Source organism: Pseudorasbora parva, chromosome 20, assembly GCF_024679245.1.
Source record: "Pseudorasbora parva isolate DD20220531a chromosome 20, ASM2467924v1, whole genome shotgun sequence".
NCBI classification, from domain to species: domain Eukaryota; kingdom Metazoa; phylum Chordata; class Actinopteri; order Cypriniformes; family Gobionidae; genus Pseudorasbora; species Pseudorasbora parva.
This window is the reverse complement of record NC_090191.1, coordinates 3,722,878-3,749,946: the sequence shown is the minus strand read 5'-3', so window position 1 is coordinate 3,749,946 and position 27,069 is coordinate 3,722,878. Positions and strand designations below refer to the sequence as shown.

At 40.2% G+C, this 27,069-nt stretch overlaps 2 protein-coding genes across 2 annotated transcripts; both read right to left on the bottom strand.

Annotated features, from left to right (window-relative positions):
• Positions 1-951: 951 nt before the first annotated feature.
• Positions 952-9,856, bottom strand: LOC137049975 (gastrula zinc finger protein XlCGF49.1-like). The gene is made up of 2 exons (XM_067428723.1): positions 9,835-9,856; positions 952-1,466 (listed from the first exon to the last, which is right to left on the bottom strand). The coding sequence occupies exons 1-2, from the start codon at positions 9,854-9,856 to the stop codon at positions 952-954; spliced, it is 537 nt and encodes a 178-aa protein (XP_067284824.1).
• Positions 9,857-11,520: 1,664 nt separating this feature from the next.
• Positions 11,521-25,219, bottom strand: LOC137049383 (uncharacterized). Its single transcript, XM_067427934.1, has 9 exons — positions 25,165-25,219; positions 24,465-24,685; positions 22,430-22,512; positions 21,524-21,658; positions 21,006-21,171; positions 13,317-13,378; positions 12,377-12,445; positions 12,039-12,082; positions 11,521-11,609 (listed from the first exon to the last, which is right to left on the bottom strand). The coding sequence occupies exons 2-7, from the start codon at positions 24,622-24,624 to the stop codon at positions 12,407-12,409; spliced, it is 645 nt and encodes a 214-aa protein (XP_067284035.1). The 5' UTR covers positions 24,625-24,685; positions 25,165-25,219; the 3' UTR covers positions 11,521-11,609; positions 12,039-12,082; positions 12,377-12,406.
• Positions 25,220-27,069: the final 1,850 nt, after the last annotated feature.

Genomic DNA, 27,069 nt, shown 5'->3' with positions numbered 1-27,069 from the left:
GAATTCCCAGTCCCAGCAGGCACTGAAGATATACAATCCTGAATCCTAGATTAGGCACTGGCACAATCCAACACAGGTAAGAAGTAGGTATCAGTGCACTCAAGCCCCATAACGGAGTCCTCTGCGAGCTTCTCTGCAAACTTCCAAACACTATGAATTAACATTTTTATGGGTACATAAATATGTGCATTTGAACAAGATTATAAAGCATTAGAATGTACAATTCACTTAACTCTCAAACACAATGTGATTCCAGGCATTTTCACCCATGCTCCATTGCCATGCCTCTCCTCTGTGCTACTCGTAACCTTAAAACCACTTCCTCCATTTGTTGCCCTCTAGAGGACAGGATGAAAAATGTCACCCATGTACCAGAGTAACCGTTACATGCTACACAGAACAAAACATGAAAGGACACACCATGGCTAATGATGAGCACAAACCACATGCTAAACAAACAACCCTAAACACATGGACAAAAGAGTGTATACTGCCCAAGCAAAACTAGATGCTCACACGAGACCAAGCGAATGCTCAAACTGTACACTCACAATGGGAAGAAAAACAAACATGGAGCTTTTAATGTCCTAAGCCTGAACCAAAATCAAATTTTTAAAAGCCAGGATTCAAACACCACTATATAAATCCATATAAAATCCTATACAAGCATACTGAATGTTTGCATATATTATGTTTAAATAAACTTACATATATAAATTCGACATATATTGTTTACATATATGGCATTAACATACTGTACCATATAAAAATCATCATATAAATAATTTAAATATATGTATATATAATAATTATTCTATGGGTATTTCATACATGGTATAAACCTATATCTTCATATATCGTGAGAATGTATATATGCGCTAATAATATATTGCCTTATATGAAACATATATGACATCACTACTCGGATATAGGGACAAATATGTACATATATTACATTTCCGTATGGGTGAACGGCTTCTCTCCAGTGTGAATCATCATGTGGTCTTCAAAATGTTGTTTTAGAGTAAAATTCTGTCCACACTGAGGACATGTGTAGAGGTCCTCTCCAGTGTGAAGTCTCATGTGTCTGTTAAGGTTTAATGTTTTAGTGAAACTCTTCCCACACTGAGGGGATGTGTAAGGCTTCTCTATAGTGTGAATTTTAATGTGTCTGTTTAAACTTCCTTTTTGAGTGAATCTAATTCCACACTGTAGGCATGTGTAAGGCTTTTCTCTAGTGTGAACTCTCATGTGCCTGTTAAGGCTGCTTTTTAGAGTGAAACTGTTTCCACACTGTTGGCAGGTACAATGACTTCTAGTTCCCTTCTTTTTACCACTTTTTGGTGTCTTTTCAGGCTGTGAGCTACTAAAAGATTTTTCTACCATTAGAAAATAATTGTTCTTAAATTGATCTTTCTCTTCCATTTCATTCAGTACTTCACTCCCCTCTTTCAGCACCATCAAACCTAAGGTGAAAGAGACAAATACAAATTAACACCAGTTTAATGGCACAAAGCAACAGACAAAAAAACAAAAACATTTACATGTAAACATGTAAAGTATCAAAACCAACATAAAAATAGATCCTATTCCCATGGGCATCACAGCGGGATGGAAAAGGGGACAGAGTGCAGAGTGCCCACATTTTCATCTTCCCCCTGAGCTTTAGCCAATGTTTACGAGCTAGCGCACATTTTCTGAAGGCGATCATGGGATTGACTGACAATCTAACATATTTGATTTGAGTCCTCAAAGCCTAATATTCCTATGGGGGGGAACAAGGCTTGAGTAGAACTTGACTCAATTTGACACAAGAAGCAAGAAAACATGAAGCACATGCAATCGGAAAAACACGACGATCCACCACAGGACTGCAAATACAAGGAGAATAAATAGGGAAGCAAACAAAAAGAGGGTAACAAGTGACGACCAATAACTAGGAAACAACATTGGCAGGGTTAGACAATGGACACGAGAGCACATGGCACAAAGAAATACATGACAAGTCATGTACTCACACCAAACATGACAAACACAAGCACATGGCCAGTGTTGGACTTTTTTCTCCCAAAGTCCTCCCCAAGTTCAATAATCGGCCAGGAGTCGAGTTATCAATCAAAAGTATACATTTATTAAAGCCCAATTGCACAGCGAGTAAAAAAGGTTTCTGAGCTCAGGATCCAGACCAGCAAAGACCAGCATCAGGAAAATCCTGATGATTTCACTATGGCTGCTCTTGAATGAATTTCACAACTTTATCATGCATATTTTATATTCTTGTTCTTCATCCCCGTCTCCTTCTGTACTGTCTCCTCCAATTGGGGTGTCCCGCGTCATCACACACACACACACACACACACACACACACACACACACACACACACACACACACACACACACACACACACACACACACACACACACACACACACACACACACACACACACACACACACACACACACACACACACAAAGAAAGTACAGCTCTGGTATTTTCCATCTTAGAGATCCCCTACCCCCTCTGTCTAACCCTTGCTTGACCTCGTACCACGTCGTACCACCTATCCTTATCCTTAGTTTCGTTTCACACCCTTTATAGCGTCCTGCAAAAATCTCAGCACATTCCGTAATCTTCTGTACATTTGCAAGTTAAATCATCATAAGCAAATTGAAGAACAACTCAATTCCTAATGAACATCACTCAATCATTAATACTTCATGATGAAAAACACAATTAATACTGTATACTTAATACTTTATACTGTGAATCATAATATGCCACATGACTAATACTTCATATCCTAATATGCGACTACATGAAAATAATGAACATATCCTTGAAATAAATGAAAATATCCTTCAACATCATGAGCCCTGTGACATCATGGGGCCTGTGTCATCATCGGCCCTGTGACATCATGGGGCCTGTGACATCATGGGGCATGTGACATCATTAGCCCTGTGACGTCATGGGGCCTGTGACGCCATGAGGCCTGTGTCATCATGAGGCCTGTGACATCATGGGACCTGTGACATCACGAGGCCTGTGACATCATGGGTCAGTGTAGGGGGATAGAATGAAACTGCGTTGATAAAAAGTGTTTATGCGTCTTGATAACATGCCAAAATGGCATACGAATTGGCGTGTTATACATACGCCATTTCATGAGATCAGTCTGCCATGTTGTGATTTCCATTACAGTAGCATTCCTGTATGTGATGCAGTGCCGTCTAAGGGCCTGAAGATCACGGGCATCCAGTATTGTTTTCTGGCCTTGACCCTTCCGTACAGAGATTGTTCCAGATTCTCTGAATCTTTGGAAGATATTTTGCACTGTAGATGACGATAAACTTCAAACTCTTTGCAATTTTTCTCGGCTCCTTTCTGATATTTCTCCACAATTTTTCGCCACAGCATTGAGGAAATTTGTGATCCTCTGCCCATCTTGACTTCTGAGAGACACTGCCACTCTGAGAGGCTCTTTTTATACCCAATCATGTTGGCAAATGGCCTAATATGTTGCAAATTGGTCCTCCAGATTTTCCGTATATGTACATTTATCTTTTCCGGCCTCTTATTGCTCCCTGTCCCAACTTTTTTGGAATGTGTAGCTCTCATGAAATCCAAAATGTGCCAATATTTGGCATGACATTTCATAATGTCTCACTTTCAACATTTGATGTTATCTATATTCTATTGCGAATAAAATATAAGTTTATGAGATGTGTAAATTATTGCTTTCCTTTTTTATTCACAATTTGTACAGTGTCCCAACTTTTTGGGACTTTTTGGGACAAATCCGGAGGAGGAAATGAAAGTGGATAGGGCACACACTAAGGAGAAAGAATTCAATCGCTAAACAGGCGATGACATGGAACCCACAGGGCAGGAAGAAAAGAGGCAGACCGAGAACCACCTGGAGAAGAACCACAGAACAGGAAACGAAGGGAGAAGGGCTGACGTGGCAACACCTGGAGTGGAGGGCCCAAGACCGGAGAGGATGGAAGAGCTTAGTCGATGGCCTATGTTCCCATGGGAATTTAAAGGCTTAAATAAAAATAAAAATACAGTCCCTGACAAAAGTCTTGTCGCTTATCTAAGTCTTGTTCAAAATAATAGCAGTGCAATGTGACTAACCAGAATAATCAAGGTTTTTAGTTTCACGAGTTCACACTTACAAATAATTCAGATAGAATAAATGGTATGCGTATTTGGCGTGCTGTCCAAGGAGAGGGCTCCGAGCTCGGTATTTGGCCCGAACCCAGAGTACTCCCCCCGTATTTCTGGTTAGGAAAGTTAACCAGGTGCGTGTGAGGTAGAAGGGGTGGTGGAGGGATGCTGCAAACTTTGTCAAGGAACGTTGGTGAGTTGACTGGGTATTTATGTGATCCTCCACTTGAGCTGATTGGTAGACATGTTGATTACTGATTGTTGACAGCTGGTTGGAATGACATCATGATTAGGTAGATCATTTGAACGTGCTTCTCCCGAACTTAGTTTTTTAAGAAACATCATATATTTTTTATTGCTACGTGGCAAACAAGTTACCAGTAGGTTCAGTAGATTCTCAGAAAACAAATGAAACCCAGCATTCATGATATGCACGCTCTTAAGGCTGTGCAATTGGGCAATTAGTTGAATTAGTTGAAAGGGGTGTGTTCAAAAAAATAGCAGTGTGGCATTCAATCACTGAGGTCATCAATTTTGTGAAGAAACAGGTGTGAATCAGGTGGCCCCTATTTAAGGATGAAGCCAACACTTGTTGAACATGCATTGGAAAGCTGAGGAAAATGGGTCGTTCAAGACATTGTTCAGAAGAACAGCGTACTTTGATTAAAAAGTTGATTAGAGAGGGGAAAACCTATAAAGAGGTGCAAAAAATGATAGGCTGTTCAGCTAAAATGATCTCCAATGCCTTAAAATGGAGAGCAAAACCAGAGAGACGTGGAAGAAAACGGAAGACAACCATCAAAATGGATAGAAGAATAACCAGAATGGCAAAGGCTCAGCCAATGATCACCTCCAGGATGATCAAAGACAGTCTGAAGTTACCTGTAAGTACTGTGACAGTTAGAAGACGTCTGTGTGAAGCTAATCTATTTTCAAGAATCCCCCGCAAAGTCCCTCTGTTAAAAAAAAGGCATGTGCAGAAGAGGTTACAATTTGCCAAAGAACACATCAACTGGCCTAAAGAGAAATGGAGGAACATTTTGTGGACTGATGAGAGTAAAATTGTTCTTTTTGGGTCCAAGGGCCACAGGCAGTTTGTGAGACGACCCCCAAACTCTGAATTCAAGCCACAGTACACAGTGAAGACAGTGAAGCATGGAGGTGCAAGCATCATGATATGGGCATGTTTCTCCTACTATGGTGTTGGGCCTATTTATCGCATACCAGGGATCATGGATCAGTTTGCATATGTTAAAATACTTGAAGAGGTCATGTTGCCCTATGCTGAAGAGGACATGCCCTTGAAATGGTTGTTTCAACAAGACAATGACCCAAAACACACTAGTAAACGGGCAAAGTCTTGGTTCCAAACCAACAAAATTAATGTTATGGAGTGGCCAGCCCAATCTCCAGACCTTAATCCAATTGAGAACTTGTGGGGTGATATCAAAAATGCTGTTTCTGAAGCAAAACCAAGAAATGTGAATGAATTGTGGAATGTTGTTAAAGAATCATGGAGTGGAATAACAGCTGAGAGGTGCCACAAGTTGGTTGACTCCATGCCACACAGATGTCAAGCAGTTTTAAAAAACTGTGGTCATACAACTAAATATTAGTTTAGTGATTCACAGGATTGCTAAATCCCAGAAGAAAAATTTTTTTTTGTACAAAATAGTTTTGAGTTTGTCCAGTCAAAGGTAGACACTGCTATTTTTTTGAACACACCCCTTTCAACTAATTGCCCAATTGCACAGCCTTAAGAGCGTGCATATCATGAATGCTGGGTCTCATTTGTTTTCTGACAATCTACTGAACCTACTGGTAACTTGTTTGCCACGTAGCAATATAAAATATACTAAAAACCTTGATTATTCTGGTTAGTCACATTGTACTGCTATTATTTTGAACAAGACTGTATATGGCCAAGTCAGGTTTGTAAGCTTATTTGCCCCCTGCTAGCCTGCAAACGTACCATTTAAAATTGTACAATGTATTATGATTTTCTATTGTTCTTTATAGTAAGAACTGATATGCTTACTGTCCATGCTGTTTTGATGTCAAGCAGTGGGCTAGTAGAGGTAAGGACAATGTTGTTTTATACATAAACACTGTCGAAATAATAATCCATGTAGCCAAACCTAAAGACACACCTTGACAATAGGATTGCCATTGGCTAGTCATTTATTATTTGGCCTATATATAAATCAGCTTATCTTTGTAAAATGGCACAGCTTTTTAAATATCTGAACATGTACTCTTAACATCAGTCAATTAAGCATTATATTGGTGGCAGTGCTTAAGATGTTGGTTATCAAGTGTTTCTGTAAAAAAAAAAAAAAAGATAATAGTAATAGATCATAGTAATTATTATTAAAAGATAATACAACTACTACCAATTCTACTACCAAACAATATCATTCGAGGTAGCAAATGAGAGGCTAAGCACAATGTGCCAATATGACTCAATATTCAGGCCTCCATGTCGGCTTGTAGCTACTTACTATGTGCAATTAACAGAACTTAAAGGGGGGGTGAAACACTCAGTTTCAGTCAGTGTCATGTCAATCTTGAGTACCTATAGAGTAGCATTGCATCCTGCATATCTCCGAAAAGTCTTTATTTTTTTAATAATTATATAAGAAAGATGCGCTGTTCCGAGTCTTTCCGAAAAAAGCCGAGCGGGTGGGGGCGTGTCGTGTGAGCGGAGCTAAATAATGACGTGTGCTCGCTGCTGCTATTGTGTTGAGTCGAGTGCGTCGTAAAGCTGTGTCATCCCTAACAGCGGGAAAAAAATATGGCTTTTAATCAGATACAGCCATACATCTATGATCCGGAATCAGACCCAGAGGCTGCAGTTGAACAGGAGCAGCAGCAAAAACGACTAGAGCAGGACGTCTCTATGTGGTACAAGTTATACACTAACTATATAATATGCTTAGCGACTTGTGTTATTTACATATTTATACTTGAATTATATCGTCGTATTTTTGTCTTTGAAGGTGTACATGTGGGAAGTGCAGTTGTGCACGTGTGTTTGTGTGTTTACGCGTGGTTTGTGTAGACAGTAAGCGGACTAAAAAACACAGACATTTGAAGCAGTCTCACTCACCCTTCTAACGTTGGGACTGCTCCATCCTTCAGCATTAGGCGATTGGGAAAAGCCGGCGTCGAGCTGGGCCTTGTTTATGAAACAGTCGGCACCGAAATGCAGCGAACAGATATAAACATTCGCGCAACTCAGTTGCTGATCCGGAAAAGCAAATTACATCCACTGTTGCCTTAACGCGGGGTTTTGGAGAATCTGTGCAGGACTGTCTTGGTCTGGCAACCAAAAACGCACTTTTTTGGTGACATTGTTATGTGCTATGTGTAATTGTCACCTGTCCAGCATCCTACAAGCCAGCGCTTTGATGGGCGTAGGCTGTTGCTTTCGCTCTCTGTTAATTCCCTAATTACAAATTTTATGAACTAATAATGTAAATGAATGCGTTAATTATCACAATGTGTCAAAGCCATGCATTTCAAGTTGTCTGCTTTAATTGATCAAATTAAATGCATGAAATTGCATGTATAGGCAAAAACAATGGAATTTATGTTTATATTTTTAATTTACGAATACATTTTTAAGTTTCAGGTTTGTTTTTTCTCCAGAATACCTGATAAACATGATTTAAGGCCTGGCGTTCACTATAGTGGTGTAACAACAATGACTTATGAGTTTAATGTCTCGGGGAATAATTAACTCAAAAGGGATTTAATATTCAATATTCATGAATTTATGAATATTATTTGCTAGTCGTTCATTACGTATTAAAATTTTCCGATAGGGAAAATTGTTTAATTAAATACAAGTAACCCTTTACGGAATTGCTTGAAATTATCCTACTAAGTTTGTCCTGCAAATTAGTTATAGACTTTTCAAATCAATTCTCAATAAGGGATTACTGCTTTACGAGCGCATAAGAAACATTAACTTTACTGATCAGGACAAGTTCAATATTTCAAATGGTCATACAGTTTACTTTACTAACATAGTAGCATAAGCAGTTAGGTAACGTTAGATCGTAAGTTACACTGACTTTGTGTATGTGGGAGAACAACAGATTCAACTCATTAAATGTCTTTTGGAGGTTTAATAAACACAGACTAAAAATAACACTACGATTCACACAGAAAGTACACACTAAATATGCATCAAGAGAGTAGAAATATAGATATTAACGAAAGAATACATAAAAGAGAATAATGAATAGACTGAAATTAGAGAGAGATAAAAGAGAGAGAGAGAGATGAGAGAGATGGGACAAAGAATTAGGGGTAAGAAGCAGCTTTCCTTCAGTTCATCAAATCGAATCAGTGGGTCTCTGACCATTCATACTCTAATTAATGCAACAAACACACACTGCATTTTCTGAATAAGTGATATACATGGAAGTGTAAGTCGTGAAGTGAGCATTAATTTGATAGGAGACTTGACATATATGAGGTTATCTGAACTAGTAATTTGTTAAGACAAAGACAAAGACAAAAAGATGCAAAATACCATACAGAATAAACATTTTACAAGACAGTTATGTGTTTACATACAATGTCCTGGGGTGCATGTTCATTTATAGATGGTTTGTCTATAATTTGAGGTAAAAGCGGGTTTGTTACAAGCTTCGTGTCATAAACTCTTTGTGAATAAGACACTCTTCCTGCACTTTTCTGTGCACAAATTCTTTTGGGCCATAAAACATCTTATCAGATGGTTTCCAGGGTGACGAAGAATCTTTCTCTGTTGTGTTGGGGGAAGGTCTGCCACCAAGCACAAAGCATTCAAAACATATTTGTTAAATGTAACTGGCGATTGTGTGTTTGATTCGCCTGAGTCGCTACAGTGGACATTTATGAAATCAATTCCCTGCTTTGAAACAGAAAGTCATATTTTGATTAGAAACCCCATAACATTTTCATGACTTTCATGTTGAGTTATAACAACCAATTTGAAAAGGAATCAGATTTACATTATAATTACAAAGACCAAGATGTCCTGGTGAAACATTTGGTATCTGCAAAGTGAGAAATTCACTAAAATATAATGTCCACTAAAGTGGCCAAAAGTCTATTACTGAGATCCAGGAGCATATACCCATAATATATTCATGGTCTTTTGGTATATATTTTACATAAATAGTTACGCATTAGCTGTGTGTGTGTGTGTGTGTGTGTGTGTGTGTGTGTGTGTGTGTGTGTGTGTGTGTGTGTGTGTGTGTGTGTGTGTGTGTGTGTGTGTGTGTGTGTGTGTGTGTGTGTGTGTGTGTGTGTGTGTGTGTGTGTGAGTGAGCCTGTTTATTTTATCCTGTTTATCAAATGTCCCCATAATTCAAATGGCCTTAAAAACATACTAAATGATGTTTTTTTGAGAAAGTAAAAATGCAGAATGTTTCCTGTGATGGGTAGGTTTAGGGCCAGGGGCAGTGTAAGGGGATACAAAATACGATTTATACAGTATAAAAACCATTACGCCTATGGAGAGTCCCTGCAAACCACATAGACCAACGTGTGTGTGTGTGTGTGAGTGAGAGTGATGGGTAGGTTTAGGGGCAGTGTAGGGGGATAGAAAATACGGTTTGTACAGTATGAAATCCATTACGCCTATGGAAACATTATGTGTGTGTACCTGTGTACCAGGTATTCCTCATGTTGTGCAGTCATAAATCTATTTACACAATCAGAAACAAACAAACAAACAAAAATCTTCACTTTATATATTCACACGTCAAAGTACTCTCTGAAACTAGACTTGAGATGGCCTTGTGTCCTTAAATGAGAAAATTTAAACTTTGTTGTACAGCTAAACCAAATATATCATTGGAAAGGTCTTGAACGGGAGAGTGACATATGTTACTATGGCAAATTCTATATGGCTCCTGCTTTGAAATACTGACCTTTGAAATGTCACCTTGGTGCATGTTTGACGGGTTATAATTCAGCAACAAAAGGGACTTCGGCTATGGGACAAACTGTTACATAGAGCTCTTGAACTCAGCTATCACACTGAGGTATATATAGTATAGTCAACAACTGGGGGCACAGTCAAATATAGTAAAAATATATTTAAAACCACTTGACAATAACATATTTAAAATCTGATTGCATAGATGTGTTTACCATACCCCTAAACCCCTCATCTTACTTTCAACTAACTATTTACAAACTCAAATTCTAAGGAAAACACAAATGTTGTAAAAACTACAACTCCCAGTACCCACACCATGCATCTTAATACAAATGAGCACAACAGTTGTAGTTCTTCTGGTTTGCAAATTAGGGTTGTAAACTAGGGTTGTAAAAAGATATATCTACTGAATATGTCAAATATCTAGGACAGTCAAACTAGTAATTACACTGCATTTAGATAATGTATGTTAACAAAAATGTTATATGTTGCTTTATTTAAGATATTTGAGCTAAAACAGTAGAACGCGCAGACTCCGCCCACAACACGAGGCACTTGCATCGCCTTCAGCTAACGTATTGTTGAGTTATCAAAAAAAAAAAAAATCTATGGAGAAATGTAAACATTTATTTTTTAAAGTGAAGAAAATACTTCCGGGCGGAAGTAATGCAAGCTGTGTGGTTGATGCGTCAATAGCAACTGCCATAGCAACGAACTAAAGAGAAAGCTACGAGAAAAGTTGTTAATCTAACGTAACATATGCTTGGATCTGGATGTCAAGGCGATAATCCCTAACGTTATGCCAGAACCTAGTGAATGTTACACCCTGTCTTATGACAGTAAAATCATTGAATGAAACATTTATTAAGTAAACTACTTTTTCATTGACTTCTCAGATGTGCTGTAAATAATTGCTGTGACAATGGTTGAAAACATGCCTATAACTCATGGGAAATGCAGCATGTTCCTTTTTATTTTTTACAAACTTATATAGCATGTAATGTAGCTATATACTTAATTTACACATGGAAAACATTGAGGGCAAGCTTCATTTTACAAATGTGTCCACCTCCCACACACAAAAACAGTGTAGAAACAATAATATGGTTAGTGTTAACTGTCAGTGTTTATTGTCATCAAGTTTAAAGTTTGTGTGTGTGTGTGTGTGGGGGGGGGGGGGGGAGGACTGATCACAGCACATGTTGAGGTTAGACTAATCAACTGATCAGCAACACAGCATCAATCAGATCCTGACCAGTTACAATGAAAACAGACTTTGATGAATTTTGATTGCCACTGAATTAAGGATACATTTTTAATAATGAAACAGAGATTTATAAACAAATGATTTTTAATAACAACATATATGTACACAATTCATTATAAGAACAGAAGAACTTTATTCTTGTCCACATGGCCAGATTTCTTTGTTTCTTTATGATACCGCCATTTCTATGTTCTCCTGCGGTTCCCAAGAGGGGGGCCAGGCCTTTAGGCTGAAAGGAATGGCAAAATAAAACAAAGAAATCATGTATTTAATTTCTGAAATATGTTACATATAAGGACTATCTAACTGTATCTAATCATATTGTATGATAAGCAGATCGCCACATTCCTACTGAATATGAAATTGTGATGACTAACTAACCCTCAAAATGTAGCACAGTTACAATAAAATGCTCAGTTACAAAACACCAAAAACAACAGTACATGCAAGTTGCAGTTGTGACAAAAACATGCCACATGTGGAGAGATATCTAACTAAGCAGCCCGTCTGACTTCTCAAAAAGAAATGTAACACTAGTCCAGGTGTTTATTACATAAACTTAAATAACTTCCAAGTTATGGTAAATCAGACAGGCTTCTTAAGTAGGGTTCCTTTAAGGGCAACTCAAAAATCAGTTAAACAAGAAAGCTGAAGTTACCATGAAGGGCACGGGAGCCAATGGACCAATACCTCTTTACAGCCCTTTGGGAAGAGGGTAAAAGACAAACCAAAGTCATACTTTTATTTCATAATTAAATATTTAATTGCATTCCTCCTCCCAGCCTCTAAAAATCAGCCACAATATAAATCACCAAAACAAATGTTTGGTGTAATATTTATAGCTTTCTATAAGCAAATGATTTAACCAATTTTTTTTTTTTTTTTTTTTTACTTTTCTGACAAAAGGCAACAATTTCAGCACTATTCTCTTGGTGTAGTATAGTATCAATATATGCACCAACAGTTATACAGAATGTTCACCATATAGCTACTAACCCTTTTTTTCACGTGTCTTGGACACATATTTTACTGGAAAAATGTCCAATGTGCTGTGATACTGGCAAGCTGTAAAGAAAAATAAACAGATTGTGTAAATACAAACCATTGCACCTTAATGTAACAGTAGTAAAACCAAAAACAAAAGGTGACAAATATCTCAACTTTTCTGGAAATGGGGTTTGTAACAACTTCTTTTGGGGGGTTTGGGATACTTCGTTATATTTTGTGTTAAAGTGGTACACCATGTGCTAGACTGACATTAAAATGCTTTGGTGTGGTTTGTGGGACTTTGTAGTACATAACCCACCATTATGTTGCTTAGGGGCCTTTTAATGTAACCATGGTATGCTCTGGGATACTTTGGTGTGCATTTTGATAGGCTTGTGCTTGTGTATTGCCAACACTTTTTAATATACCTTGTGGTATAGTGTGGTAGGATACAGTAGTACTTCTAGGGTATATTGTTGTTTAGGCCTTTACAAAGCATCATAATTATGTAATTTTAAGATGGAGCAAATGTATAGACCTTGACCAGACTTACAGTGTGTACAGGGGGTGAAATTCAATGTCAGTAAATGCTTTGAATAGTTTTCATTTGAAATATAAGACAAGAAGTTGTGGGCCAAAAAGCTATTATACTACAGGTTCAAGACTATTTTTTTGTTACCTTAGGATTAATTAGTTATATAGAATTACATACATTATATATATATATATATATATATATATATATATATATATATATATATATATATATATATATATATATATATATACAATGTATGTAATTCTATATAACTAATTAATCCTAAGGTAACAAAATAATAGTCTTGAACCTGTAGTGTAATAGCTTTTTATATATATATATATATATATATATATATATATATATATATATATATATATATATATATATATATATAGCATTTTTTCCTACCATCATCCTTGTTTTGGCTTCGTTTTCTTTTCTTTTTTGCTGAAATCTTGACAGCTGACTTCCTGTGTAGAGAAAAAAAACCCTGTGTAAATTGCAATAGAAGTTTGCCTTAAACTGACCCACACCACCACATCTGTCCCTAACTTTACCCTTAAACTGACCCACACCACCACACCTGTCCCTAACTTTACCCTTAAACTGACCCACACCAGGGCACCTGACCCTAACTTTACCCTTAAACTGACCCACACCACCACACCTGTCCCTAACTTTACCCTTAAACTGACCCACACCACCACACCTGTCCCTAACTTTACCCTTAAACTGACCCACACCACCACACCTGTCCCTAACTTTACCCTTAAACTGACCCACACCACCACACCTGTCTCTAACTTTACCCTTAAACTGACCCACACCACCACACCTGTCCCTAACTTTACCCTTAAACTGACCCACACCACCACAACTGTCTCTAACTTTACCCTTAAACTGACCCACACCACCACACCTGTCCCTAACTTTACCCTTAAACTGACCCACACCACCACACCTGTCCCTAACTTTACCCTTAAACTGACCCACACCACCACACCTGTCCCTAACTTTACCCTTAAACTGACCCACACCACCACACCTGTCTCTAACTTTACCCTTAAACTGACCCACACCACCACACCTGTCTCTAACTTTACCCTTAAACTGACCCACACCACCACACCTGACCCTAACTTTACCCTTAAACTGACCCACACCACCACACCTGTCCCTAACTTTACCCTTAAACTGACCCACACCACCACACCTGTCCCTAACTTTACCCTTAAACTGACCCACACCACCACACCCGTCTCTAACTTTACCCTTAAACTGACCCACACCACCACACCTGTCCCTAACTTTACCCTTAAACTGACCCACACCACCACACCTGTCCCTAACTTTACCCTTAAACTGACCCACACCACCACACCTGTCTCTAACCCTACCCTTAAACTGACCCACACCACACCTGTCCCTAACTTTACCCTTAAACTGACCCACACCACCACAACTGTCTCTAACTTTACCCTTAAACTGACCCACACCACCACACCTGTCCCTAACTTTACCCTTAAACTGACCCACACCACCACACCTGTCCCTAACTTTACCCTTAAACTGACCCACACCACCACACCTGTCCCTAACTTTACCCTTAAACTGACCCACACCACCACACCTGTCTCTAACTTTACCCTTAAACTGACCCACACCACCACACCTGTCCCTAACTTTACCCTTAAACTGACCCACACCACCACACCTGTCTCTAACTTTACCCTTAAACTGACCCACACCACCACACCACCACACCTGACCCTAACTTTACCCTTAAACTGACCCACACCACCACACCTGTCCCTAACTTTACCCTTAAACTGACCCACACCACCACACCTGTCCCTAACTTTACCCTTAAACTGACCCACACCACCACACCTGTCTCTAACTTTACCCTTAAACTGACCCACACCACCACACCTGTCCCTAACTTTACCCTTAAACTGACCCACACCACCACACCTGTCTCTAACTTTACCCTTAAACTGACCCACACCACCACACCTGTTCCTAACTTTGCCCTTAAACTGACCCACACCACCACACCTGTCCCTAACTTTACCCTTAAACTGACCCACACCACCACACCTGTCTCTAACTTTACCCTTAAACTGACCCACACCACCACACCTGTCCCTAACTTTGCCCTTAAACTGACCCACACCACCACACCTGTCCCTAACTTTACCCTTAAACTGACCCACACCACCACACCTGTCTCTAACTTTACCCTTAAACTGACCCACACCACCACACCTGTCCCTAACTTTACCCTTAAACTGACCCACACCACCACACCTGTCTCTAACCCTACCCTTAAACTGACCCACACCACACCTGTCCCTAACTTTACCCTTAAACTGACCCACACCACCACAACTGTCTCTAACTTTACCCTTAAACTGACCCACACCACCACACCTGTCCCTAACTTTACCCTTAAACTGACCCACACCACCACACCTGTCCCTAACTTTACCCTTAAACTGACCCACACCACCACACCTGTCCCTAACTTTACCCTTAAACTGACCCACACCACCACACCTGTCTCTAACTTTACCCTTAAACTGACCCACACCACCACACCTGTCCCTAACTTTACCCTTAAACTGACCCACACCACCACACCTGTCTCTAACTTTACCCTTAAACTGACCCACACCACCACACCTGTCCCTAACTTTACCCTTAAACTGACCCACACCACCACACCTGTCTCTAACCCTACCCTTAAACTGACCCACACCACACCTGTCCCTAACTTTACCCTTAAACTGACCCACACCACCACAACTGTCTCTAACTTTACCCTTAAACTGACCCACACCACCACACCTGTCCCTAACTTTACCCTTAAACTGACCCACACCACCACACCTGTCCCTAACTTTACCCTTAAACTGACCCACACCACCACACCTGTCCCTAACTTTACCCTTAAACTGACCCACACCACCACACCTGTCTCTAACTTTACCCTTAAACTGACCCACACCACCACACCTGTCCCTAACTTTACCCTTAAACTGACCCACACCACCACACCTGTCTCTAACTTTACCCTTAAACTGACCCACACCACCACACCTGACCCTAACTTTACCCTTAAACTGACCCACACCACCACACCTGTCCCTAACTTTACCCTTAAACTGACCCACACCACCACACCTGTCCCTAACTTTACCCTTAAACTGACCCACACCACCACACCTGTCTCTAACTTTACCCTTAAACTGACCCACACCACCACACCTGTCCCTAACTTTACCCTTAAACTGACCCACACCACCACACCTGTCTCTAACTTTACCCTTAAACTGACCCACACCACCACACCTGTCCCTAACTTTGCCCTTAAACTGACCCACACCACCACACCTGTCCCTAACTTTACCCTTAAACTGACCCACACCACCACACCTGTCTCTAACTTTACCCTTAAACTGACCCACACCACCACACCTGTCCCTAACTTTGCCCTTAAACTGACCCACACCACCACACCTGTCCCTAACTTTACCCTTAAACTGACCCACACCACCACACCTGTCTCTAACTTTACCCTTAAACTGACCCACACCACCACACCTGTCCCTAACTTTACCCTTAAACTGACCCACACCACCACACCTGTCTCTAACTTTACCCTTAAACTGACCCACACCACCACACCTGTCTCTAACTTTACCCTTAAACTGACCCACACCACCACACCTGTCCCTAACTTTACCCTTAAACTGACCCACACCACCACACCTGTCTCTAACCCTACCCTTAAACTGACCCACACCACACCTGTCCCTAACTTTACCCTTAAACTGACCCACACCACCACACCTGTCCCTAACTTTACCCTTAAACTGACCCACACCACCACACCTGTCTCTAACTTTACCCTTAAACTGACCCACACCACCACACATGTCCCTAACTTTACCCTTAAACTGACCCACACCACCACACCTGTCTCTAACCCTACCCTTAAACTGACCCACACCACCACACCTGTCCCTAACTTTACCCTTAAACTGACCCACACCACCACACCTGTCTCTAACCCTACCCTTAAACTGACCCACACCACCACACCTGTCCCTAACCCTACCCTTAAACTGACCCACACCACCACACCTGTCCCTAACCCTACCCTTAAACTGACCCACACCACCACACCTGTCTCTAACCCTACCCTTAAACTGACCCACACCACCACACCTGTCCCTAACTTTACCCTTAAACTGACCCACACCACCACACCTGTCCCTAACTTTACCCTTAAACTGACCCACACCACCACACCTGTCTCTAACTTTACCCTTAAACTGACCCACACCACCACACCTGTCCCTAACTTTACCCTTAAACTGACCCACACCACCACACCTGTCTCTAACTTTACCCTTAAACTGACCCACACCACACCTGTCCCTAACTTTACCCTTAAACTGACCCACACCACCACACCTGTCTCTAACCCTACCCTTAAACTGACCCACACCACCACACCTGTCCCTAACTTTACCCTTAAACTGACCCACACCACCACACCTGTCTCTAACCCTACCCTTAAACTGACCCACACCACCACACCTGTCCCTAACCCTACCCTTAAACTGACCCACACCACCACACCTGTCTCTAACCCTACCCTTAAACTGACCCACACCACCACACCTGTCCCTAACTTTACCCTTAAACTGACCCACACCACCACACCTGTCCCTAACTTTACCCTTAAACTGACCCACACCACCACACCTGTCTCTAACTTTACCCTTAAACTGACCCACACCACCACACCTGTCCCTAACTTTACCCTTAAACTGACCCCTACCACCACATCTGTCCCTAACTTTACCCTTAAACTGACCCACACCACCACACCTGTCCCTAACTTTACCCTTAAACTGACCCACACCACCACACCTGACCCTAACTTTACCCTTAAACTGACCCACACCACCACACCTGTCCCTAACTTTACCCTTAAACTGACCCACACCACCACACCTGTCTCTAACTTTACCCTTAAACTGACCCACACCACCACACCTGTCCCTAACTTTACCCTTAAACTGACCCACACCACCACACCTGTCTCTAACCCTACCCTTAAACTGACCCACACCACACCTGTCCCTAACTTTACCCTTAAACTGACCCACACCACCACACCTGTCCCTAACTTTACCCTTAAACTGACCCACACCACCACACCTGTCTCTAACTTTACCCTTAAACTGACCCACACCACCACACCTGTCCCTAACTTTACCCTTAAACTGACCCACACCACCACACCTGTCTCTAACCCTACCCTTAAACTGACCCACACCACCACACCTGTCCCTAACTTTACCCTTAACCTGACCCACACCACCACACCTGTCTCTAACCCTACCCTTAAACTGACCCACACCACCACACCTGTCCCTAACCCTACCCTTAAACTGACCCACACCACCACACCTGTCCCTAACCCTACCCTTAAACTGACCCACACCACCACACCTGTCTCTAACCCTACCCTTAAACTGACCCACACCACCACACCTGTCCCTAACTTTACCCTTAAACTGACCCACACCACCACACCTGTCCCTAACTTTACCCTTAAACTGACCCACACCACCACACCTGTCTCTAACTTTACCCATAAACTGACCCACACCACCACACCTGTCCCTAACTTTACCCTTAAACTGACCCACACCACCACACCTGTCCCTAACTTTACCCTTAAACTGACCCACACCACCACACCTGTCTCTAACTCTACCCTTAAACTGACCAACACCACCACACCTGTCCCTAACTTTACCCTTAAACTGACCCACACCACCACACCTGTCTCTAACTTTACCCTTAAACTGACCCACACCAACACACCTGTCTCTAACCCTACCCTTAAACTGACCCACACCACCACACCTGTCCCTAACTTTACCCTTAAACTGACCCACACCACCACACCTGTCCAACCCTACCCTTAAACTGACCCACACCACCACACCTGTCCCTAACTTTACCCTTAAACTGACCCACACCACCACACCTGTCTCTAACTTTACCCTTAAACTGACCCACACCACCACACCTGTCCCTAACTTTACCCTTAAACTGACCCACACCACCACACCTGTCCCTAACTTTACCCTTAAACTGACCCACACCACCACACCTGTCCCTAACTTTACCCTTAAACTGACCCACACCACCACACCTGTCCCTAACTTTACCCTTAAACTGACCCACACCACCACACCTGTCTCTAACTTTACCCTTAAACTGACCCACACCACCACACCTGTCTCTAACTTTACCCTTAAACTGACCCACACCACCACACCTGTCCCTAACTTTACCTGTATCCACCTCAATATCAACAAAAGCGTTTTGCTCTATAATATGAAAACAATGAGAACATTGTACTTATTTTTTGATGCAAGTACATAGTAGTCAAGGCCACTTAATAAAAAGTGGGGCCCACTTTCTTTTCCATTTTGTATCATATTCTGTAGCTCTGCATATTCTATTCTGTATTGCCACTTACCTGTCTGCTTTCTTCTTTGCCTCAGTCTCTTTTTTCCCCACTTCCTCTGTCTGTTCTCTCTCTTTGTCTGCCTCCATCTCATCTGTCACCATCAGTCCCAGCTCTAAGTCTTTCTGTCCCTCCATCTCTCCTCTCTCCACTCTGTCTTTCTGACCCTCCATCTGTCCTTTCTCCACTCTGTGTTTCTGTCCCTCCATCTCTCCTCTTTCTACTCTGTCTTTATCCCCCTCCATCTCTCCTCTCTCTACTCTGTCTTTATGCCCCTCCATCTCTCCTCTCTCTACTCTGTCTTCCTGTCCCTCCATCTCTCCTCTCTCTACACTGTCTTCCTGCCCCTCCATCTCTCCTCTCTCCACTCTGTCTTCCTGTCCCTCCATCTCTCCTCTCTCCACTCTGTCTTCCTGTCCCTCCATCTCTCCTCTCTCCACTCTGTCTTCCTGTCCCTCCATCTCTCCTCTCTCTACACTGTCTTCCTGCCCCTCCATCTCTCCTCTCTCCACTCTGTCTTCCTGTCCCTCCATCTCTCCTCTCTCTACACTGTCTTCCTGCCCCTCCATCTCTCCTCTCTCCACTCTGTCTTCCTGTCCCTCCATCTCTCCTCTCTCTACACTGTCTTCCTGTCCCTCCATCTCTCCTCTCTCTACACTGTCTTCCTGTCCCTCCATCTCTCCTCTCTCCACTCTGTCTTCCTGTCCCTCCATCTCTCCTCTCTCTACACTGTCTTCCTGTCCCTCTATCTCCATCTCCTGCATGTTCCCCCTCTCACTCTCTCCTAATTCACTTTGCTCTCCCTGTCCACTATGGTTTTCTTCATCTATTTCTATTTGTGCATCTTTTTCTCCTGTTCTCTCTTGCTGCCCCACCTGCTCTCCTTCAGGATCACATGCTTCAGTAAAAAAACAACAACAACAAGACATTTAAGATGAAGTACATGGTTAAAAATATGAATATCTAAAAAAATATAAAAAGTTTAAGACAAAAAATATAACAAAAACAGAATTACACACCACAGCAATCTAAATTGTGTGAAACATTATCTGCACTAACATTTAAATCTGATCCATCCGGATAGGTGCACAATACAATTTGCTCCTGTGTTTATTTAAATGATTTTCTATCCTCCTACAATCCATCTCGCTCTTTAAGATCACAAAACTCTGGGCTTCTGGTAGTACCTCAGATATCTAAGTCCACTAAAGGAGGAAGAACGTTTTCATATTTGGCACCTTAACTCTGGAATAGCCTTCCTGATAATTATCGGGGCTCAGACTCACTCTCCCAGTTTAAATTGAATTTAAAGACGCATCTTTTTAGCCACGCATTCACAAAATGAACATCTCTGAAATACATTACTTAGACACAGTCATCTCTTAAATTGTAATGTAGACACATTATTTTTCTGTAAAGCTGCTTTGCAACGATATGTATTGTTAAAAGCGTTATACATATAAATGTGAATTGAAATGAACAATGCAGAATCAGTCTTAATAGAGTCATGAATGTACTGATGTTGTGATGTGACCTACCTTCTAACAAACCTTCAAACAGGCACAATATCTTTTCCAGGACGGCATGCGCTACCTCTGGCAGCTCAAAGGGGCACTGGAGCTGGGCCATCCACTTTTTATTTTGTGGTCGGTACTTTCCCCACAGCAGGAGGGGAAAGTACCCTAGAGCCTTCAGTTTCTCCATCTTAACATAGAAAAGCATATAAGCAAAAACAGTGATTTCCAAGGCATGGTTAGACAGACAAGACAGACATTATTATTATTATACACATTCAAGCAGTATTTAAAAAAAAAAAAGTCCACTATACTTAGTATGTGTTTTTATAAAGGTGAACTACAATATTTTATGTATTGTTTTGGTATTCATACGTAGACAAGTTCATTATTATCTAAAATGTTGCAAATGCAGTTGGGTTGGTGACAACCCATAGTTGTTGCTTCCCTGCACAAAGTAAATAAAATTCTATATTTCTGTAATGTCGACAGGAACCTGCAATGCCTGACCAAAAAAAAGACAAAGACAAAATGTTTATTACCAGCAGGGCACTGTTGTCAAAAATCTTAGCCTGATTTCGAGACTTTTTAATTTTATGTGCCCATTCTTTGGCTTTTAATCTGAACATTTTCATCCGGGCCGTCTGCCTGGACTTCATGTCCAGAAGCTTCCCACACTGTAAGGGAGAGAGACAGAGAGAGTGATGGGGAGAAAAAAAGAAGTTCTGAACTGTGGTTGATTAAGCATTGGGGATTTTCTAGCCCTCTGTTAACAAGGGCCTAAATAATGACTAGGATGCCAGGTGAATGCAACTAATTGAACAGACAATACTTAATATGCAGAGTCAATGCACGCGCATGTTTTAATAATACTTAACAGAATATATGAATGTCCATTATCTGGCCACAGATATTATACCCTAAGTTCATATAGCTACGGAGTCATTATTACATGGGCTAGTAGAGATGTTCCCATTTTCTTAATTTTGGAAATCAAAATATGGATAATCTCAATGAACTGATTGACCACAGTTGAGAATCACCGCAATAGAATAACGTACTTTCTATAATAGACAGATTCAATGTTAAATGTGTAGCCTTGTAAGTGGATGTAACTAAAATAACCAACAGTCAAATATCCAATATAAACAGGTAACTTTCCATTAGGTTGGAAATTTAACATTTTGAAAAAAACCTACAATGATAAAAATTCATAATGTACATATGACATATGCCAACATAATGTCTCCACTGCAAACTCCAGTTTAATTCTCATTGAGATATTTAATGCAAATAAAGTTTATTTGAATTTGGACTAAATGACTCTGGCTTTAATACACGGAAATGGGGATTAGCAGCTAGAATATTACATAGTATTATTACATTACTCTATTACATATTACATTACTCTATTACAGAGTTACAATAGCCTGTTGTACATTATTTACCTTGGTGCATCTCCGATTTCCACAATTAATTTTCTTCAGGCAGTGGGGGCACTGCCGTAAAGTGGATCCACCTGGCATTTTTACTACAGACAAAACAAAAATAAATTATTGTTATTTTTATTATAATACATGCCATGTAACAAAATATTTAATTCTGCGTGTGTACTTTACTGTCAACCATTGATACATTTTGTTGGACCAACAGGATGGGTGACATTGAAAACAATAGACAAATTGCATATGTAATATAATAGATATAAATTATATTGAACTGCAAGGTAATGTAAGTGTGTGTTATCTAGTAACTAGTAACTATTTTGTAATATTAATGTGTAATTTATTGGTTAAATATTAGTCGTTTTGTTAAAAGTAAATATTACTATATTTTGTCATCACTATATGATGACATTATAAGTCAAATATCCCGGGAATAGGAGCCTAATCCAACCGTACTGTATCATTCATCTGCACGCAACTAGTAATGCCTGCCTGAATTATACAAACGTTATTCTGGCAGATCTCAGATCGGCTTGTATAGTGAATGTAGGCCGTATGATCAGAAATACTGATCTGGTGTCAGCTAAGGTTAACGTTACTTCTTGGGGGGTAATACACGCCCCGCAAATTAATAGATGCAGCATGCATTTATGCCTTTTCTGCAACACGATTTATAGACAGTAAATAGATTGTCCTGTTGCCCACAATTTGGAAATAAAAATAAATCCGTTTTTTTTTTTTTTTGCGCTCCAAAAAAATCTCTTTTTTTGTAGCGCTGTCATCAGCCATGTCTAAAAGCTGAAAACAGATTGCTTAAAAATGTTATTGATGTATTTATTTAGAAAAACTGCAACAGGTAACGTTACAGGTTAGCTTAAGCTAATGTCAATGGTGGTGGGCTACCCACTTGGCTAACCGAGCAGCCCACTATTCCACTAACAACTTATTTGAACGCATACGCAAGCATTTTGACAGATAACCCCCTGTAACGTGATGTAGAAACACTGAAATAATTAAAATAATACCGTTAACACCATGACCTCATTACAAAAAAGACTGTTGCCCTTACTTACCTGTTTGAAGATGTTCGCGCATCAGGTGAACTGGGCGAACTGAGCCTCGCCGGTGACGTCATTGCTGTTAAAGCTGATGCGTGGTATTTGTACGCATCTTCTGTCCACTGAAGTTAATGGGAAGGATTGGCGTATCATATGCACGCAAAATTGGATTTTGGCGTATGTATTACACGCATGTGTAAAGTGTAAAGTCGTGTCATTTGTACGCATATTGATGAGAACGGGTTGATCAAAAGATAAATAATTTTATCCGATGTTTAAAGTGAATAAAATAGACTTGACAGCCCTTTCTGGATTTCCACAACTACTGAACTTTGTCTCTCTCCTGGCCAGCCCACTGTCGGTGAGGTGTGTGTGTGTGTGTGTGTGTGTTTGTTGTCGGTGAGATGCGCAGTGGACCAATATACTGTAAAAAAATTCTGACCACAGTTAAGATTTTTCTTTAATTAATTTATTGTCAATGTCATTTATTTATGAGGTTTTGCATGCTGATAAGAAATATATATTTTTTAATGTATTATATTTTTGTTTATTGACAAACATTATCTTTAAAACACTTTGACTTTGCATTTGCAGTCAGCAGACCCAAATGTTATATAAATTCAGTTCAATTCTAGATTTTATAAATTCTATTTGTATTAATAATATTCTACTCTATTAATATTGCTTTTATTAGTAATAAATAAATCTACTTCAGTTTTAATAAATTGTTCACCTGTGTGGGAAGTGTTTGTCATGTTTTGACAATAAAGGATAGTTTAAAACCACAGTTAACTGTCTATTTTCTATAATATCTTTCACTCAGAAGCAAAAATATGCCTTTAAACTTTAAAGAAATAAAGATTTTACTATTTATATTTATATTGTGATAATTTTTTGGGCCATATCGCCCCAGCCTAATTCACCGTAAATAAGGGCTCCCACTCCTTACAAAAGCCAATTAACCACTGAATGAAACCAACCTGTTTGTTCCTCAGTTTCTTCATGTTTCACTCTCAAAGTTTCTTCAATTTTCACATCTTCACTCTCCTTTTTAATGAACTCCATCTTTATGTCTTCTTCACTCTCCTCTTTAATTATCACCATCTTTATGTCTTCACTCTCCTTTTTAATAAACTCCATCTTTATAATAGTGTCACATGGATCTCAGTCGCTTCTCCAGGAGTTTTTCTGTGTGTTTGTCCTGTTTAAGATGAGAATTAACAGAAAGAAAAATAAATCCACATTAAATCGCTGAGTCTTAATCAGTTCTAGTTCAGTCACTGGTAGCGAGTTAATAGACTTAAATCACCTGATTAATCTAAAACGAACACAACAGATTAATATAATATAATGCTAACTATACAGACCCTTAATATATTAGTCAGTTTGGTAGAAATCGAGATAGAAATGGGAATAGAGCGCTTCGAATCACTGAATCATTTGTTGTGAATCAATAAGTTAAATAGACTCGGAGAGTCTAAAGCTCCGGTTCTCTCGTCACTCGCTAGAGACAGAATTCATGTTTGAACTCATTCACGATAAAGAGCCAAATGAGACGCTCCTTCTGTTACTCATGAGTTTATATTACTTTACTCACGCAACGCTGGTAGATAAAGCAATGCAGTGTTACTTTTAATAAGGCATTCATTCTGCTTCATTATGAACATTTAAAAGACAAACCTTTTTCAGTCGAATCACAACAGATGCACGAGCGCGGCGAGGTCTTATGACGTCACACCAACACCAAAATAAAAGTCCTGTTGTCTAAAACCACACAAGTGCACAGAAATGTTTTCTCTTACTGTATAATCAGCTGAAATCTTTTGTGTATGAGCGCTTCATTTAATTTACTGTAACCTGAAAGGACATTGTCAACAAATATAGAATTGTGAAAGAAAAACTTAAATTAGATGACCTGACAAAATAAAATTAATATTAATCAAAAAATGTGTAAAATCATGCATACATTCTATTCTTCATTTACTTGTGCATGGAGAGGTATTTTGGCAGATATGTATAAAAGAAAAGTAAATCATTGCAATTGCATTTGGACAAAACACCAGCCCACATTTCTGTACGTTCAGGTTTTTGAGAGTTACATAGTCCTTTAAGGCATTACGTTGCTGGAACGTTATCTTAAGGTTAGCATATAGCACATTTTTAACACAATCATTCCAAGAATATCACAATAACATGCATTACAAAAGTTATGTAAATTACATAACCACACTTTAAAAAACATTAAACACTTAATTTCATATGTAACATTTTGAATTTATGGTCATTATAACCTAGCCTGGTTTTACCAGACTCTCGTACATTTCATTTGTACATAGAGTCTGGCCACTCTCCAATGACAAGGGTTTATTTCCGCGAAGGCGGCACCCTGTTGAGGTTTAAAACTATTGGATCTGCCCTGAGCCACTCTGGATCTGCCATAACCAATCGCTAACGTTTGGTCGTGACGTATGCCATGCGCCCTTCGCCTGTTTCACTCATGGAAATCCGACAAAATAAATGTGCATGCCACCTCAGTAATAAAACTATAGGATAAAACCTAAAACTCGTGCATTCGGATTGTGATTTATTCACGCCACGGTGGAGAGGAGAGTTCTGTGATCGGGAACGCGGCGCTCACGCGGTCCGTAACATGATTGTATGCTGTAAATAAAATGTCATATGCTTGGTATGATAATAAATGCTGCTATAAATAACGGACCAATTCAAATGTTTAAGTGCTTTTATTTTAATTTTTTTGAGCGCCGCGGTGATGAAATATATTGCTCTTCTAAATACTTGCCAGCATTTTAAGGAAATACAAGTCTATAAATGCATCCAAATAACAGCAAAGCAACCGTACGGTGCTCTGCAGTGGTCAAAAATGATTTCAATCAGTGAATTTTGAAGTGATATATTGTTGAAAACTCAGATATGTGGATTCGGACAGCTATTACATCAACACGACCTTGCGTTTGTCAAAAGCAGTAGGTAACTCGGCCGGGGATTTTTACACTGGTGGTGAGAGACGGACGGCAATAAAATAACTGACCAGTCCTTGTAACTTAAATGATGGCAATACCTTCCGACCCCACGAGAAACAGTTACCGTCCGAATAGCTTCAGCCAACTCCTTCATCACTAACGAAGCGATCTGGAAAATTAAACTGTTCCCGAGTTTACCCTGTTGGAGGGCCACTAACAAACCCCAGCAAAGACTGTTATTGCTCCGGCTTTAACTTCTGGATATTCGGCAGCGGTGCCAGAATGCAATGAATGGTTTAGTTTGCATCTTTCTCCGCCGCCATTACTGAACTACATCTCAAACTAGCGCTCGACATCAACGTCATCGTTCTCAGCCACTCCCTCTGTTCGCTGATTGGACCGGTAATCCCATCCACTGAATTGGCTCTATCTCCCTCTCTCCTCTCCACCTTTCGCTGGTGTAGTGAACAGCACATTCCAGGGCCCAGTTTATGGCCGGGCCCCTCTTTGCCCGTAACAGTGGACAAAGGTTTGCTCCATTTTGATTGGATCCTGTTGGACTAGCACAAACAAAATGTCCAACGGAATCAGATAAAGATGCTTG

Excerpts from the sequence above, each read along its gene's own strand:
- LOC137049975 (XM_067428723.1), bottom strand. The coding sequence starts at position 9,856 with ATGAGGAATACCTGGTACACAG. Across the intron at positions 1,467-9,834 it reads GAGGAATACCTGGTACACAG|GTTTGATGGTGCTGAAAGAG; the intron begins GTACACACACAT and ends CTTTCACCTTAG.
- LOC137049383 (XM_067427934.1), bottom strand. The coding sequence starts at position 24,624 with ATGGAGTTTATTAAAAAGGAGAGTGAAGACATAAAGATGGTGATAATT. Across the intron at positions 21,172-21,523 it reads TTGACAACAGTGCCCTGCTG|ATGGAGAAACTGAAGGCTCT; the intron begins GTAATAAACATT and ends TTCTATGTTAAG. Across the intron at positions 12,446-13,316 it reads AAGCCAAAACAAGGATGATG|CTTGCCAGTATCACAGCACA; the intron begins GTAGGAAAAAAT and ends TTTTCTTTACAG.